Here is a 16,500-nt window from a genome sequence, read left to right on the forward strand (position 1 = left end):
TCTCTTCAGCCTTGAAAGGTGGCAATTAAAGGGTGACTTGATCAAAGTGTATAAAATCATGCATGGGATAGAAAAGGTGGATAGAGAAAAATTCTTTATCACACAATACTAGGACGAGGGGGCACTCCCTAAAGGTCATAGGTAAGAAAGTGAGGACAAATAAAGGGAAATATTTCTTCACCCAGAGGGTTGTTAGTTTATGGAATTCACTTCCAGAAGAGGTTGTGACAGCTGTCAGGCTTAAAAGCTTCAAGACGGGATTAGACAGATTCATGGATGCCAAGTGTATTGGTGGTTATTGAAACAGATGTCCAAGTGCCACCCCTATGTTGGTTGAGGCAGGCAGGATTCCCTTGAGTACCATTTGTTGGGGATCAAGGGAAAGGTAGGGTTTTGCCTTCTCTTTCTGCTCAAGATCCCCATGTACAATTGGTGGGCCACTGTGTGACACATAATGCTGGACTTGATGGGCTTTGGCCTGATTCAGCACGGCTCTTCTTATGTTCTTATTATATGACACTAGGTTAAGAAAGTTTTTAATATGAGATTAAAATTTATTTTAATCTCATTAAGACCAACGCTCTTCATTCTCTACATCAATGACCTTTGCGATTACATCATAAACAACTGTGTCCTCTTCGCCGACGATGTAAAACTCTTCAACCACCGATAACACAAGTACTATCCAAAAAGACCTGAACTCTGTTTCTGAGTGGTCTAACACATGGCAACTCCAAATCTCAACTAGCAAATGCTCTGTCCTACACATTGGGAAAAAGAATCTGAACTACAAATACGAACTGAATAATCAAATTATCACAGATAATCCCCACTCGGTTAAAGACCTGGGTGTATTAACAACAAACGATTTAAGTGCCAAAGCCTACTGCAACAACATAGCCAAGAAGGCTTCAAGAGTTGTAAACCTTATCCTACATAGCTTCTGCTCTGGCAATCTCACACTACTTACCAGAGCTTACAAAACTTTTGCCAGACCCATCCTTGAATACAGCTCATCCGTTTGGAACCCATATCGCATCTCATACATTAACACCCTTGAAAATGTCCAAAGATACTTTACCAGAAGAGCCCTTCATTCCTCCACTCGAAACAGAATACCCTACGAGACTAGACTTTCAATCCTGGGCCTAGAAAGCCTAGAACTAAGACGCCTTAAACAAGATCTAACTATTGCCCACAAGATCATATGCTGCAACATCCTGCCTGTCGGCGACTACTTCAGCTTCAACCACAACAACACAAGAGCACACAACAGATTTAAAGTTAATATTAACCGCTCCAAACTTGACTGTAAAAAATATGACTTCAGTAACTGAGTTGTCGAAGCGTGGAACTCATTGCCGGACTCCATAGTGTCATCCCCAAACCCCCAACACTTTACCCTTAGATTATCTATGGTTGACCTATCCAGATTCCTAAGAGGTCAGTAAGGGGTGAGTACAAGTGCACTAGAGTGCCTTCCGTCCCCTGTCCTATTGCTCACCTATATCTCCTATACCTTTCTTCTATTGCTATATCTCTTCTATTCTTTCATTGATATGTTCTATTACTATATCTTCTTTTCTATTCTTTCTTAGATATATTTTACTATGAGTATCTCCTCTATAACCTTCCTCATTTATTTTACTATGTGTGTGTGTATATATATATATATATACCCACTAAATCCCTCATTGTGTATTGGACTAAATAAATAAATAAACAAACAAACAAATAAACAAACAAATAAATAAATAAATAAATATTTGTGATTTCTCCCTTTTATGACACATAGATGACCCGGATGCTTATTGAGTATGGCTGTGAAGTGAATGCTCTCAGTGCATCAGGGGAATCAGCTCTTCATATTGCTGTGCGGCGTGGGCGCTTTGATAGCACGATGGTGTTGTTGACACATGGAGCTATGCCAAACACTAAGGAGAAGAATGGAAACACACCACTTCATCTTGCCATGCAGGTGGGCCTTTCATCATTTGGATATTTTTCTAGTACTTGAGAGTGGTGCTCTCAAATGCAGAGGGTGAGCACCAAATACTTCTAGAAGACCTTTGACCAGAGATCTTCAAACTTGGCAACTTTAAGATTTGTGAACTTCAACTCCCAGAATTCTTTCATAGCTGGCTAGAGAATTCTGGGATTTGAAGTCCACAAGTCTTAAAGTTGCCAAGTTTGGGGACCCCTGCCTTTGACTCTTTGCAGCAAACAATCTAAGTTTCTAGCAATAGAACTAACAATGTGCCCTTCCTGGCTTTAGCAAAGGAACCTTGCTTTGCATGTGTGAAAGAAAAAGTAATTTACATTCTGCTAACTTAAAACATACCTTTGCTTTCAGATTCTTTAAACCTGTCGGTATGTCTTTTATCTCAGTTTCCATTTGGTAGAGTTAAGTTTTTTTGTAAATGAAAGAAGAGAGAGCCAACCAATGTAAGATATGCTCAATTCTACAGTGAGCATACTTTCCAATTTTGCCTTGATACACGAGTCACTCGATTCAATACACTTTTATATTTATTTAACTCACCATCGCCGTTCTAACTCACATCAATCAACTATTCTGAGTCCTTCGGGATTGGGCATCATAGACGTTGAATTAAAAAATATTCCAGCAGGCTGCTTCAGCTAACTGCTAGTTCAGCAGTTCAAATCTCACCACCGGTTCAAGGTTGACTCATCCTGCCATCCTTCTGAGGTGGGTAAAATGAGGACCCAGATTGCCCCGAGTCTGCGGAGAGGGGCGGCATACAAATCTAATAAATAAATAAAATAAATAAATAAATATGCTGATTCTGTAAACCGCTTAGGGAGGGCTATGAAGCGGTATATAAGTCTAAATAATATGAAACATAAAACGTATCAGGATTAAGCATAAAACGTATCAGGAAAGACTTAATGAACTCAATCTGTATAGTCTGGAGGACAGAAGGAAAAGGGGGGACATGATCGAAACATTTAAATATGTTAAAGGGTTAAATAAAAGTTCAGGAGGGAAGTGTTTTTAATAGGAATGTGAACACAAGAACAAGGGGACACAATCTGAAGTTACCGTATTTTTCGCTCCATAAGACGCAGTTTTTTCCCTCCCAAAGTAGGATGAAAAATCAGCCGCGTCGTATGGAGCGAAGATGCAGGCAGGGGGTGGGGGGAGGCGCTGGAGCAGAGGGGGTTTGGCGGTCTTCATCTGGAGACCGCCGCCTCTGTCGCCGCCTCTCCTCTTCCCAACCCTGAAGAGAGCCGCGCCTTTCGGCCTCCGGAAGTGTTGGGCCGGGGGACGCCTCCGTCTAGGAGGCGGAGCGGCACCGGAGGAGCGTTGGCGGCTCCGAGCTTTTGGGAAGGGTACGGGAATCGCTTCAGGAGGCGGGGAGGTCTCGAAGACCCAAAACCCAGCCAGTCGCTCGCAGCCGGTCGGCGGAGAGATGCGGCAGCCAAGGGGAAGCGACAACAGCTGCTGCCGTTCTCACTTCAGTTGTTTTGGGTAACCTTATTAACTTTCCCTTCCTGCACTCCTCATGGCTGGGCGCTCTTGGCTTTCCCGCTTCCCAAGCTTGGCCACCGCAGCCAAGCAGAGCCTGAACGAGAGATTCAATTTTTCCTTAACAAATCATGTTTAAAGTTCAAATTACAAAAGAAAGGCTTAATGGGCTGTCCTGAAACATCTGCAGTTTACAAACCAAAATTGAAAATTTTGCAGATTAGGCAGTCAAAACTTCTTGTGGCATAACAATTTGGGTGAACCTCTCTGGGTAGGCTAATCATTAAGACTGATTTGTGTTATTGGATGAGGTTATTGGATGAGGTGTATTTCTTTAATGGTCAATTGCCACTCAACAACTTACTGAAAATGGTGGTAGATGACTCATAAAGCTATTTATCATTTCATTGTTTTTTCACTTTTTGCAGCCACATAAGTGGATTTCAAATAAAAACTGTTTTACAACAAAATATACAGCCCTCCCATTTTCCAACTAAACTCATCAAATTGTGCTATTGTCATATTGTGGAAAGGAATGTTTTGTTTTAGAATATTCACGACAGTCAAGCTCTCAAATGTTTTCTGTGCAAAAACAAGTACTGTTTGTATATTTTCCCAATTCCCCTAGGGCAGTGTTATTGTAATAAATATTTTAGCCTACTTTTTGGCTCAAAATATTTTTTTTCTATTTTCCTCCTCTAAAATCTAGGTGCGTCTTATCAGCAGGTGCGTCTTATAGAGCGAAAAATACGGTAGTTGGGGGAAAGATCAAAAGCAACGTGAGAAAATATTATTTTACTGAAAGAGTAGTAGATGCTTGGAACAAACTTCCAGCAGACGTGGTTGGTAAATCCACAATAACTGAATTTAAACATGCCTGGGATAAACATAGATCCATCCTAAGATAAAATTCAGGAAATAGTATAAGGGCAGACTAGATGGACCATGAGGTCTTTTTCTGCCGTCAGTCTTCTATGTTTCTATGTTTCTAAATGCTATTGCTGTTCCACCAAAAGAATGTTGGAGATCCTGATCTGTTTGGGAAGGATGAACCTATTGGTAGTTTGTATTGTGGAAAATCTATATCAAGGCCTCCCTACTTTATTGGGTTTCTGGAGGTCCATAAAGACTTGTTATTCGAGAGGGCTTTTGAGAAGGTGGAAGTTCAGCCTACCCTTGAGGAATGGCATTGCCATATGATGTTGGTCAGAATGATGCAGTGTTTTTAACCCAAGGTTTGATATTCTTTAAGCAGCTTTAGATCTACAGGAACTTTAGTGGCACAGAAACACCAAAAAAAGACGGTCAAGTGAGTGGGCATAGGCTAGAAAACAATGGATGGAGAGAAATGGGACGGTAGGTTTCCACTAACATGTTCCTTTCTTCCCAATAGCAAGACCACATAGAAATGATCAAGGCCCTTATTGTGTTTGGAGCAGATTTGGATATCCACAATGATTTAGGGGAGACACCTGGACTGGTGGCAGCCAGGACAAGCAAAGGTAGGAAGAACTTTTGGATAGAAGTAGGCAGTGATGGGCTTCTACAGGTACAGTCAGGTTCCCATCTGGGCTCTGGGCATGTTTTTCCTATCGCAGTAAATGAGGTTGAATGTGTATAGTTTTAGAAGAGAGGGGTGTGTGTGTGTACATACACATACAGTTTATATAGTGTTGTACATACTCCTGATCAGTTGGAGGATGATGACGATATTGAGGACTCGCATTCAAATTTCCCCGGTAGGGAAAGCAAGTAGGATGCTTGGCTGCATAGCTAGAGGTATAACAAGCAGGAAGAGGGAGATTATGATCCCGCTATATAGAGCGCTGGTGAGACCACATTTGGAATACTGTGTTCAGTTCTGGAGACCTCACCTACAAAAAGATATTGACAAAATTGAACGGGTCCAAAGACGGGCTACAAGAATGGTGGAAGGTCTTAAGCATAAAACGTATCAGGAAAGACTTAATGAACTCAATCTGTATAGTCTGGAGGACAGAAGGAAAAGGGGGGACATGATCGAAACATTTAAATATATTAAAGGGTTAAATAAGGTCCAGGAGGGAAGTGTTTTTAATAGGAAAGTGAACACAAGAACAAGGGGACACAATCTGAAGTTAGTTGGGGGAAAGATCAAAAGCAACATGAGAAAATATTATTTGACTGAAAGAGTAGTAGATGGTTGGAACAAGCTTCCAGCAGACGTGGTAGATAAATCCACAGTAACTGAATTTAAACATGCCTGGGATAAACATATATCCATCCTAAGATAAAATACAGAAAATAGTATAAGGGCAGACTAGATGGACCATGAGGTCTTTTTCTGCCATCAGACTTCTATATTTCTATGTTTCTAAATAGTGTTTATGAAGTAGTGGGGGGCCCGGGGTTACAGGTAGTAGAACAGGTGGGAGGCCAGCCACAGGATGGGGCTATGAATTCAGGATCTAGCGAGGGAGAATCAGACGCTCGCTGGGTTAATCCTAAATTCAGAAGGATTCAGAAACGTAGAGAGCAAAGGTCTGGAAGAAGATATTAAGGAGAGGAATGGGTTAAATATTGTAGTAATTGGCACGTCGGGGCTAGTGGAGAAGAAGGGTGGAGTTTCAACGTTGCTGAAAAGAAATATGAAGGTGTTTTCGCCACGCTAAAGTAAGCCAAAGTATTTTGTATTGTATTTAGTCAGTGCTGCTGTTTTTTTAAAGCTATGTAGTTAGGAAATAAATCTTGTCTAAGCGAAGCAGGAAAAGGAATGTGAGAAATGCGGCTAAGAGAGAGATAACGGACCGAGTGATGTCTGGAATGTGTTGAAATACAGGAGAGCAGAGAAATAAACGGAGTTGCTTTATTCATGAAATGATGCATTTCATGAGAGTTATTTGTAATTACTAAACTTCTACCAGAAACCAGAACATATAGTAGATAATGTATATTTTTGTGTGCCTGTGTGTAATATGTCATATATACATAGAATTAAACAGGATATTCTGGATGTTCAATAATAGTAAATAGGTAGAGAAATTGTATCTCTTTGAGGTGAGGAGAGGCCAGGCACCCTAACCCAAATCCTTGACGTGAGTGACGTTAAGTTGGCAACCTTTAAGCCAATCACATAACCTTTAAGCTGCCCCCAGTCACATGATTGTCAAGCCACTCCCACCTGGTCACATGGCTGGCAAGCCACACCCACAAATTAAGCCACACTCACAGTGTGGTAGTAAAACTTTTTGCAGCCCTTCGCTAGAAGTAGGGTGGTGGGAGGGTTGACCTTGGTCTATGCAACTGGGTTCTGTTAACATTGTGAACAGAATCCATGTGGGTTTAAGCCCCGGATCCTGGGATATAGGGTGCAGATCATTACTTCCCAGTGAAGGTCTGCTCTGGAATGCAAATTTAGAATCATAGATAAATAACCAACAACGAAGGGGAGAATTAGGGAGAATTAAGAATTGGGCCCTAAAGCTACATCATTAAACGTGCTCTCCATTGCCATTGGCAGGCATATTCACCAGTTAGGTCCCACAGAGTGGGTCTTCTCCGGGTCCCGTCAACTAAGCAATGTCGCTTGGCGGGACCCAGGGGAAGAGCCTTCTCTGTGGTGGCCCCGACCCTCTGGAACCAACTCCCCCCAGAGATTAGAATTGCTCCCACCCTCCTTGCCTTTCGTAAGCTTCTTAAAACCCACCTCTGCCACCAGGCATGGGGGAACTGAGATACTCTTTCCCCCTAGGCCTTTACAATTTTATGCATGGTATGTCTGTACGTATGTTTGGTTTTACAATAGGGGTTTTAAACTGTTTATATTGGATTGTCATATGCTGTTTACTACTGTTGTTAGCCGCCCCGAGTCTACGGAGAGGGGCGGCATACAAATCCAATAAAATCCAATAAAATCAAATCACCTGTCTTTCAGATACAAGCTCTTCCCGGGTACATGAAATAGCTCGGCTCAGAACTTGCAGTAGTGACTGATTTTTAAAAAAAATTGTTTTAATAATTTTCTGTTTAATGCATGTGATTCCTGCCTCGTTTGTGCAAGGTGCCAACCGGAAGGTTCTTTTAGATCTGCTGAAAATTATAGGGATTGAACGCTTCCTTCCACCTGGCACATCCGTGTCATCAACGTCCACTTCTAATCTCCCAGAAAGATCATCAGCCCCACGGAGTGCTGGCTTAGGTAACCCACTACCCAGCTCTGTGCCTTTCTCTCTTTTCACTCTCTTGGGTTGCTTCACGTCTGAAGATTTCCAACACGGGGTTGCCCTTAGAATGACAATTCTTGTGTGTAAATGAATGGCAGGGTGCACCTCCATATCGCCGCCATCCTAATCAGTTCTGTTGATTAGAGATTTCCAATACTGTGTGGGTGTGCTAGAAAAGTGATGATTGCATTGCAGCAATTAGGACAAGCAATCTCGTGACTTCCTACCGCAGTGATGGTGAACCTATGGCATGGGTGCCAAAGGTGGCACGTGGAGCCGTATTTGCTGGCATGCTAGCCGTTGCCCTAGCTCCGCTTCAATGTGGGCTGGCCAGCTGATTTTTGGCTCTCACAGAGGCTCTGGGAGGGTGTTTTTGGCTTCCAGAGAGCCTCCGTGGGAATGTGGGAGGGTGTTTTTACCCTCCCCTGGCTCCAGGGAAGCCTTTGGAACCTGGGGAGGGCAAACCCCGGACACTCCCACCATCCAGACTCAGGAGGCGGTCCTCGCTAGAGAAGGGGAATAGAGAAAACAAGGGAAGTGTTAGTCCCAGAAGAAACTCTGCCTTGTTCTTCACATTCAACCCAGATAAGACGGAGTGGCTGTGGGTTCTGCCTCCCAGGGACAATCCCATCTGTCTGTCCATCACCCTGGGGGGTAATCATTGACCCCCTCAGAGAGGGTCTGCAACTTGGGCGTCCTCCTCGATCCACAGCTCACATTATAGAAACATCTTTCAGCTGTGGCGAGGGGGGCGTTTGCCCAGGTTCACCTGGTGCACCAGTTGCGGTCCTACTTGGACCGGGAATCACTGCTCACAGTCACTCATGCCCTCATCACCTCGAGGCTCGACTACTGTAACGCTCTCTACATGGGGCTACCTTTGAAAAGTGTTCGGAAACTTCAGATCGTGCAGAACGCAGCTGCGAGAGCAATCATGGGCTTCCCTAAGTATGCCCATGTTACACCAACACTCTGCAGTCTGCATTGGTTGCCAATCAGTTTCCGGTCACAATTCAAAGTGTTGGTTATGACCTATAAGGCCCTTCATGGCATCGGACCAGAATTTCTCCGGGACCGCCTCCTGCCGCACGAATCCCAGCGACCAGTTAGGTCCCACAGAGTGGGCCTTCTCCGGGTCCCGTCAACTAAACAATGTTGTTTGGCGGGCCCCAGGGGAAGAGCCTTCTCTGTGGCGGCCCCGACCCTCTGGAACCATCTCCCCCAGAGATCAAAATTGCCCCCACCCTCCTCGCCTTTTGTAAGCTCCTTAAAACCCACCTCTGTCGTCAGGCATGGGGGAATTGAGTATTCCTTTCCCCCTAGGCCTATACAATTTATGCATGGTATGTTTGTGTGTATGTTTGGTTTTTAATAAGGGCTTTTGTTAATTATTTTAAATATTAGATTTGTCATATGCTGTTTTATTATTGTTGTTAGCCGCCCCGAGTCAACGGAGATGGGCGGCATTCAAAAAAATAAAATAAAATAAAATAAAATAATCAAATCAAATCAAATCAAATCAAATCAAATCAAATCAAATCAAATCACAACAAACAAACAAACAAACAAACAAACAAACAAACAAAGAGCCTACTAGGCCCACCAGAAGTTGGAAAAGAGGCCGTTTATGGGCTCCAAAGTGCCTTCAGTTTTCGCCCTCCCCAGGCATTGAATTATGGGTGTGGGCACTCACGCATGCAAAATCGCGCATGCCCATACTCTTTCGGCACCCAAGGGAAAAAAGGTTCGCCATCACTGACCCTAACATATTCTATTGTAATTTACCCTATGACAACCCCAATGACTTTTCCTTCATATTCTTACAGCTATACTAACATCTATTTTAAAACAGATTAATAAGTAGCTCTTAAATTAGCAGATAGGATTGCCGTATTCACTACAGCGAAGGCTCTTATAAGCATTGCATGCAAGGAAGTGAGTTAACGGGCATGATTTACTGTCACTGATTACGGTGACTCTAGAAAGATGTGTCTATCCCATCATTTCCTTCTGGGCAATGCCTTGAGAAATAGGAACCTCAGATTCTATTGAATTTGGATACCACAGCACTGAGGAAATACATCTTAAACTCTCCGCTTTCACCCGTGCTTGTCGTGCCCTGAAAATTAGAAATTTTATGGGTTTTTTTTGTTGCTCTGTGTTTTTCTAGACTACGAAGACATCATCCACGTTGCAGCAGCTCTCGGCAACTTGCTGAAGAGGCCCGATGTGGTGGACTCGGCCCCCCAGAAGAAGAGAAAGTAAGCAAGTAGGATCAGTGAGCGTCACGTAGGTGGTTTAGATCAGTGTTTCCCAACCTTGGCAACTTGAAGATATTTGGACTTCAACTCCCAGAATTCCCCAGCCAGCATTTGCTGGCTGGGGAATTCTGGGAGTTGAAGTCCAAATATCTTCAAGTTGCCAAGGTTGGGAAACACTGGTTTAGATGTCCTTGCATGTGGATGCTGCTGAGTCCCTAATGAAAGCAATGCCTTCAAAAGAGGCTAAGAGCAACCCAGCCGTGTGTGGTCACTCACGAACACGAATCCTAGAAAGAAAGCTTGGACACATTGTCTCTCTCTGGGTGAAGTGACATGGTGTAGAGCCATGTACTCCTTTTTATTTGGGAACATAAGGAAATGGGGTATAATTACATATACATGTCAAATGATACAACTTCAAACGTATCTTTCAAGTTCTTCCTTTGCCATAGATATCAAGAAACAATTTCCTTGGAACTTCCTAAGAGCAGATGCTTATTCACACCTAATTTCTCTGAAGTCTCCTTCCTTATCTAGCTAATCTTCCTTAATCACCCTGCTGTTGTGTGCTCCAGGCAATGAAAATTCCCCCCTTTGATCCTATAATGTCCTGTCCCGAGTGGTGAAAACTTTGTTTATTGTGAGATGTTTATTTGAGCCCTGTAGTAATTGCCAGGAATGCAGATTAGTGTCCTCCTGTCCTGGTTTTATAGAATCAGGGTTTTTTTTTTATGCTAGAGGTCCAGATTTTTAATACAATCCTATTCTAACATAATTTGCTATGCTGCAACACTTGCATGGGGAAGATCCAGTAAAGATGCACCAAATTCCTGGAAAGAAAGGCTCCTTGGCTATCGTTTCTCTTTCCTGTGGCTCAGTTGTACTCTCGGGAACAATTACTTTGGTACATTAGATATGCTATATAATGCATGTAAACATTTAACCAGCTCCCTGAGTCATCTGAATTTATTTATTTAATTTATTTATTTATTTATTAGATTTGTATGCCGCCCCTCTCCGTAGCCTCGGGGCGGCTCACAACAACAATAGAAAACAGTTCATAACAAATCTAATAATTTTAACGATTAAAAAAAACACATTAAAATCCCCGTTATTAAAGCATACATACACACATACCATACTTAAATTGTATAGGCCCAGGGGAGATGACTCAATTCCCCCATGCCTGATGGCAAAGGTGGGTTTTAAGGAGTTTACTAAAGGCAGGGAGGGTGGGGGCAGTTCTAATCTCCGGGGGGAGCTGGTTCCAGAGAGTCGGGGCCACCAGAGAGAAGGCTCTTCCCCTGGGTCCGCCAGACGACATTGTTTAGTCGACGGGACCCGGAGAAGGCCAACTCTGTGGGACCTAATTGGTCGCTGGGATTCGTGCGGCAGAAGGCGGTCCCGGAGATATTCTGGTCCGATGCCATGAAGGGCTTTATAGGTCATAACCAACACTTTGAATTGTGACCGGAAATTGATCGGCAACCAATGCAGACTGCGGAGTGTTGGTGTAACATGGGCATACCTAGGGCAGCCCATGATTGCTCTCGTAGCTGCATTCTGCACGAGCTGAAGTTTCCGAACACTGGTAGCGCCATGTAGAGAGTGTTACAGTAGTCGAATCTCGAGGTGATGAGGGCATGAGTGACTGTGAGCAGTGAGTCCCGGTCCAGGTAGGGCCGCAACTATTGCACCAGGCGAACCTGGGCAAACGTCCCCCTCGCCACAGCTGAAAGGTGGTTCTCTAATGCAGCGTTTCCCAACCGGTGTGCCGCGGCACACTAGTGTGCCGCGAGACACGGGCAGGTGTGCCGCAAAGCTCCTAGGGAAGCTCCAGCTGGGTGGGGCGCTGCCAGTGCCTCGGACCTGGAGCTCCCACTCGCAGCTGTCCCCCAGCTCCTGCTTCCGGCACAAACCTGCTGGGCCCCAAAGAAGGAAGGCAGGAAAAAGGAGAGCTTAATTCCTCCGTGTAAGGAGCTGGGTGTTGGAGTTTGGGGTGGGGAGCGATGAAAGTGCGGAGGCTGGCTCCGCGGCTGCCCCCACCCCCAGTGCCTCCGCTCCCCTCACGCCCCTGGCTTCTCGCTGCTGACGCCCGCCCGCCCGCCCGCCCGATCGATCTGCCCCTTTCTCAAGCTCCTCCCGCAGTGGTGGCTGCAACGGCGGCGAGCGCTCGGAGAAAACCTTCTCACAGCGGAGGTCGGAGAAGGTTCTTTGGAACGTCGGGGGTGCGTGCGTGCGCGTGCCCTATCCCCCAGCCAGCCTACCCGGAAAAAGCTTTGCCGGCCTCCGCAGAGAAGAAAGGAAGAGAGAGAACAAGAGAGAGAAAGAAAGGAAGAGAGAGAAAGAGATAGCAAGAGAGACAGAATGAGAGAGAGAGAGAAGAGAAAGAAAGAAAGAGACAGCAAGAGGGGGGAAGGAGGAAGAGAGAAAGAGCAAAAGAAGAGGAAGAAAGAAAGAAAGAGATAGCAAGAGAGACAGAATGAGAGAGAGAGAAAGAAAGAGACAGCAAGAGGGAGGAAGGAGGGAGAGAAAGAGCAAAAGAGAGAGGAAGGAAGGAAGAAAGAAAGAGATAGCAAGAGAGACAGAATGAGAGAGAGAGAAAGAAATAAAGAGACAGCAAGAGGGGGGAAGGAGGGAGAGAGAAAGAGAGCAAAGAGAGGAAGGAAGGAAGAGAGAAAGAAAGAGAGAGAGAAAGAGACAGCAAGAGAGACAGAATGAGAGAGAGAGAGAAAGAGAAAGAAAGAAAGACAGCAAGAGGGGGGAAGGAGGGAGAGAGAAAGAGAGCAAAGAGAGAGGAAGGAAGGAAGAGAGAAAGAAAGAGAGAGAGAAAGAGACAGCAAGAGAGACAGAATGAGAGAGAGAAAGAAAGAAAGAAAGAAAGAAAGAAAGAGACAGCATAGGGGGGAAAGAGGGAGAGAGAAAGAGCAAAAGAGAGAGGAAAGAAGGGAGAAAGAAAGGGATGGAGAGAGAGAGAAAGAGGAAGGGAGAGAAAGAGGGAGGGAGAGAGAAATAGAGCGAAGGGGAGGGAAAGAGATTTTTTTGTCCAAACTTTTTTGGGCCCCTCCGCCCCCGCTCAATGATCCGCAGGATTTTGAAAATGTGAATAATGTGCCGCGGCTCAAAAAAGGTTGGGAAACACTGCTCTAATGTAAGCTGTGGATCGAGGAGGATGCCCAAGTTGCGGACCCTCTCTGAGGGGGTCAATAATTCCTGATAACCCCCCCAGGGTTATGGATGGACAGATGGAATTGTCCCTGGGAGGCAGAACCCACAGCCACTCCGTCTTATCCGGGTTGAATGTGAAGAACAAGGCAGAGTTTCTTCTGGGGCTAACACTTCCCTTGTTTTCTCTGTTCCCCTTCTCTAGCGAGGACCGCCTCCTGAGCCTGGACGGTGGGGGTGTCCGGGGCATTGTACTCATCCAGTTTCTCATTGCTATAGAGAAAGCTGCAGGGCGTCCCATCAAGGACCTCTTTGACTGGGTGACGGGGACTAGTACAGGGGGAATCCTGGCCCTGGCTATTATACATGGTAAGAAATGATGTGAATAGCAAGTCATCCCGTGTGGGATGGGAATGGTCACTGAATTGGGAAGGAAATGGGGGTGGGGTGCTCTTTAAAACCCTGATCAGTATTGGCCTCTAGATTTCACGTCAAACCATCACATTATGTAGCTCAATGTGCTCTTGTCTAAACCACTTTCATTGTTTTGCAATTTTTTTTTGCTAGATTTGTAAATAGTTAACCTCATAGGCTCAGTTCCTTTCTAAATTATTTTTTATTTCTAAACTTTTAAGTAAGCCATTAACATGCATTCAGTCTAGAAGAGGCTATACAAAGTGTTTTGTTGATTAGGTGAAAAAGAACTAAGGGTTTTATTTTATTATTTTATTTTATTTTATTTTATTTTATTTTATTTTATTTTATTTTATTTTATTTTATTTTATTTTATTTTATTTTATTTTATTTTATTTTATTTTATTTTATTTTATTTTATTTTATTTTATTTTATTTTATTTTATTTTATTTTATTTATTTATTTTGTCCAATACACAATGAGGGTTTTAGTGGGCATATATCTATATACACATAGTAAAAGACATGATGAAGGTTATAGAGGAGATACTCATAGTAAAATATATTTAAGAGATAATAGAAAAGAAGATATAGTAATAGAACATATCAATGAAAGAATAGAAGAAGAGATATAGGAATAGAAGAAAGGTATAGGAGATATAGGAGAGCAATAGGACAGGGGATAGAAGGCACTCTAGTGCACTTGTACTCGCCCCTTGCTGACCTCTTAGGAATCTGGATAGGTCAACCATAGATAATCTAAGGGTAAAGTGTTGGGGGTTTGGGGATGACACTATGGAGTCCGGTAATGAGTTCCACGCTTCGACAACTCGGTTACTGAAGTCATATTTTTTACAGTCAAGTTTGGAGCGGTTAATATTAAGTTTAAATCTGTTGTGTGCTCTTGTGTTGTTGTGGTTGAAGCAGAAGTAGTTGTCGACAGGCAGGACGTTGCAGCATATGATCTTGTGGGCAATACTTAGATCTTGTTTAAGGCGTCTTAGTTCTAGGCTTTCTAGGCCCAGGATTGAAAGTCTAGTCTCGTAGGGTATTCTGTTTCAAGTGGAGGAGTGAAGGGCTCTTCTGGTGAAGTATCTTTGGACATTTTCAAGGGTGTTGCTGTCTGAGATGCGATATGGGTTCCAAACCGATGAGCTGTATTCGAGGATGGGTCTGGCAAAAGTTTTGTAAGCTCTGGTAAGTAGTGTGAGATTGCCAGAGCAGAAGATCAGGGTTCCTGATCCAGAAATTGAGATTCAGTGTAATGCTTCCATTGCTAGGGGTGGATAGAAGATAACCCTAGTTTATATTGTACGTAATGTGTCATTTTGATACATTTTATATATCATTCTTCAACTGTTCTTTGCCACTCGTCATCAGAAGCTGCCATATTGTATTATGTAATTAATGATAATCTCATCATTAGTCCTCAAGCTCTATATTCAAAATGCCCAAGTGTTTTTCTAATTTTTCTACCAATCTGTTTTCAAGGACAGAATAGCAAGTGATTGAATGTGGGATCTCCTGCATCCAAACCATGCAATATATAGAGCCTTTACACAGAATGGCTCATCTATATTGCAGTCATGCCTCTGGTGTAGGAAGGAATGTGTTCCTTCCTGCTATTGCACCTTTTTTCTTCTTCTGATGTGCCCTCCTCTGTCACACATTTGATGATTTCACTCATTGCACAAAACCTGGATTTCCATACTTTCACCAAGATGTTTAGATAATTTCCTGCCTGCTTCTATCAGCTGGATTTTGAGCCAAAGGTGTTCTCCAGGAAACCAACAATGCTATTCTTCTTCTCAGGGAAGCCCATGGACTATATGCGCTGTGTGTACTTTCGCATGAAAGATGAGGTCTTCCGAGGGTCACGGCCCTATGAATCGGAGCCTCTTGAGAATTTCCTGAAAAAGGAGTTTGGAGAACATACCAAAATGACAGATATCAAGAGTCCCAAGTAAGCCGAAATGAAAACCATTGGGGTACCTTCCTGAACCCCCTTTTATTTTTCATTAATTACTGTATTTTTCAGAGTATAAGACACACCGGAGTATAAGACGCATCTTAATTCTTGGGGAGGACTAATCTTAAATCTGGACAACTTCAGCCCATTAGTTTGCTGGTTTTGAGCACATGTGCTTGCTTTTTATCCCCTGGTTGGGGATAAAAATAGTTTCTAAAACATTTCTCTCTCTCTTCAGATAGAGGAACAATGAGAAAAGCAGGCAAAGAGAAGCACAGCAGATCACTTCACTCGTTAGCACCTTGTTGGGGCTGAGGAAAAAGTGGAAAATCACTTGCTAGCAAAGCACAGAAGATCAGTTCACTGGTTAGCATCTTGTTAGGGCTGAAAAAAGGCTTCTAAAGCCCAGAAACCCAGTTGATTGTTGGAGGGAGCAGCATTGAAAAAAACAGGCAATGGGAAGATCGCTTAGCTAGCTAGGCAGTGGAGATCACTTCACTCTTTAGCACCTCATTAGGGCTGAGAAAAAGCTTAGTAAAAGCTACATTCGAAGTATAAGGTGCACCCAATGTTCATTCTCTTTTGGGGTGGTGGTGGAAAGGTGTGTCTTATTCTCCAAAAAATAGGGTAGCTCTGCTGGTCATTTATATACAGTGATATCTCGTCTTACAAACGCCTCGTCATACAAATTTTCGAGATACAAATCCGGGGTTTAAGATTTTTTTGCCTCTTCTTACAAACTATTTTCACCTTACAAACCCACCGCCGCTGCTGGGATGCCCCACCTCCAGACTTCCGTTGCCAGTGAAGCAACCATTTTTGCACTGCTGGGATTCCCCTGAGGCTCCCCTCCATGGGAAACCCCACCTCCAGACTTCCATGTTTTTGTGATGCTGACGGGGATTCCCAGCAGCGCAAAAACGGGTGCTTCACTGGCAACGGAAGTCCGGAGGTGGGGTTTCCCAGCGAGGGGAGCCTCAGTGAAATCGCAGCATCGCA

The 16,500-nt window shown here is 43.8% G+C and overlaps 1 protein-coding gene across 3 annotated transcripts in view; it reads left to right on the forward strand.

Moving 5' to 3' along the window:
- Positions 1-16,500, forward strand: part of PLA2G6 (phospholipase A2 group VI) — a 46,755-nt gene that overhangs the window by 17,544 nt on the left and 12,711 nt on the right. For all 3 annotated transcript variants that reach the window (XM_070756128.1, XM_070756130.1, XM_070756129.1), the window contains exons 7-12: positions 1,796-1,978; positions 4,884-4,992; positions 7,530-7,667; positions 9,863-9,953; positions 13,324-13,487; positions 15,345-15,495. In XM_070756128.1, the coding sequence (XP_070612229.1) occupies positions 1,796-1,978; positions 4,884-4,992; positions 7,530-7,667; positions 9,863-9,953; positions 13,324-13,487; positions 15,345-15,495 (836 nt within the window). The remainder of the gene's footprint in view (positions 1-1,795; positions 1,979-4,883; positions 4,993-7,529; positions 7,668-9,862; positions 9,954-13,323; positions 13,488-15,344; positions 15,496-16,500) is intronic.

Source organism: Erythrolamprus reginae, chromosome 6 (assembly GCF_031021105.1).
Source record: "Erythrolamprus reginae isolate rEryReg1 chromosome 6, rEryReg1.hap1, whole genome shotgun sequence".
Classification (NCBI taxonomy): Eukaryota; Metazoa; Chordata; class Lepidosauria; order Squamata; family Dipsadidae; genus Erythrolamprus; species Erythrolamprus reginae.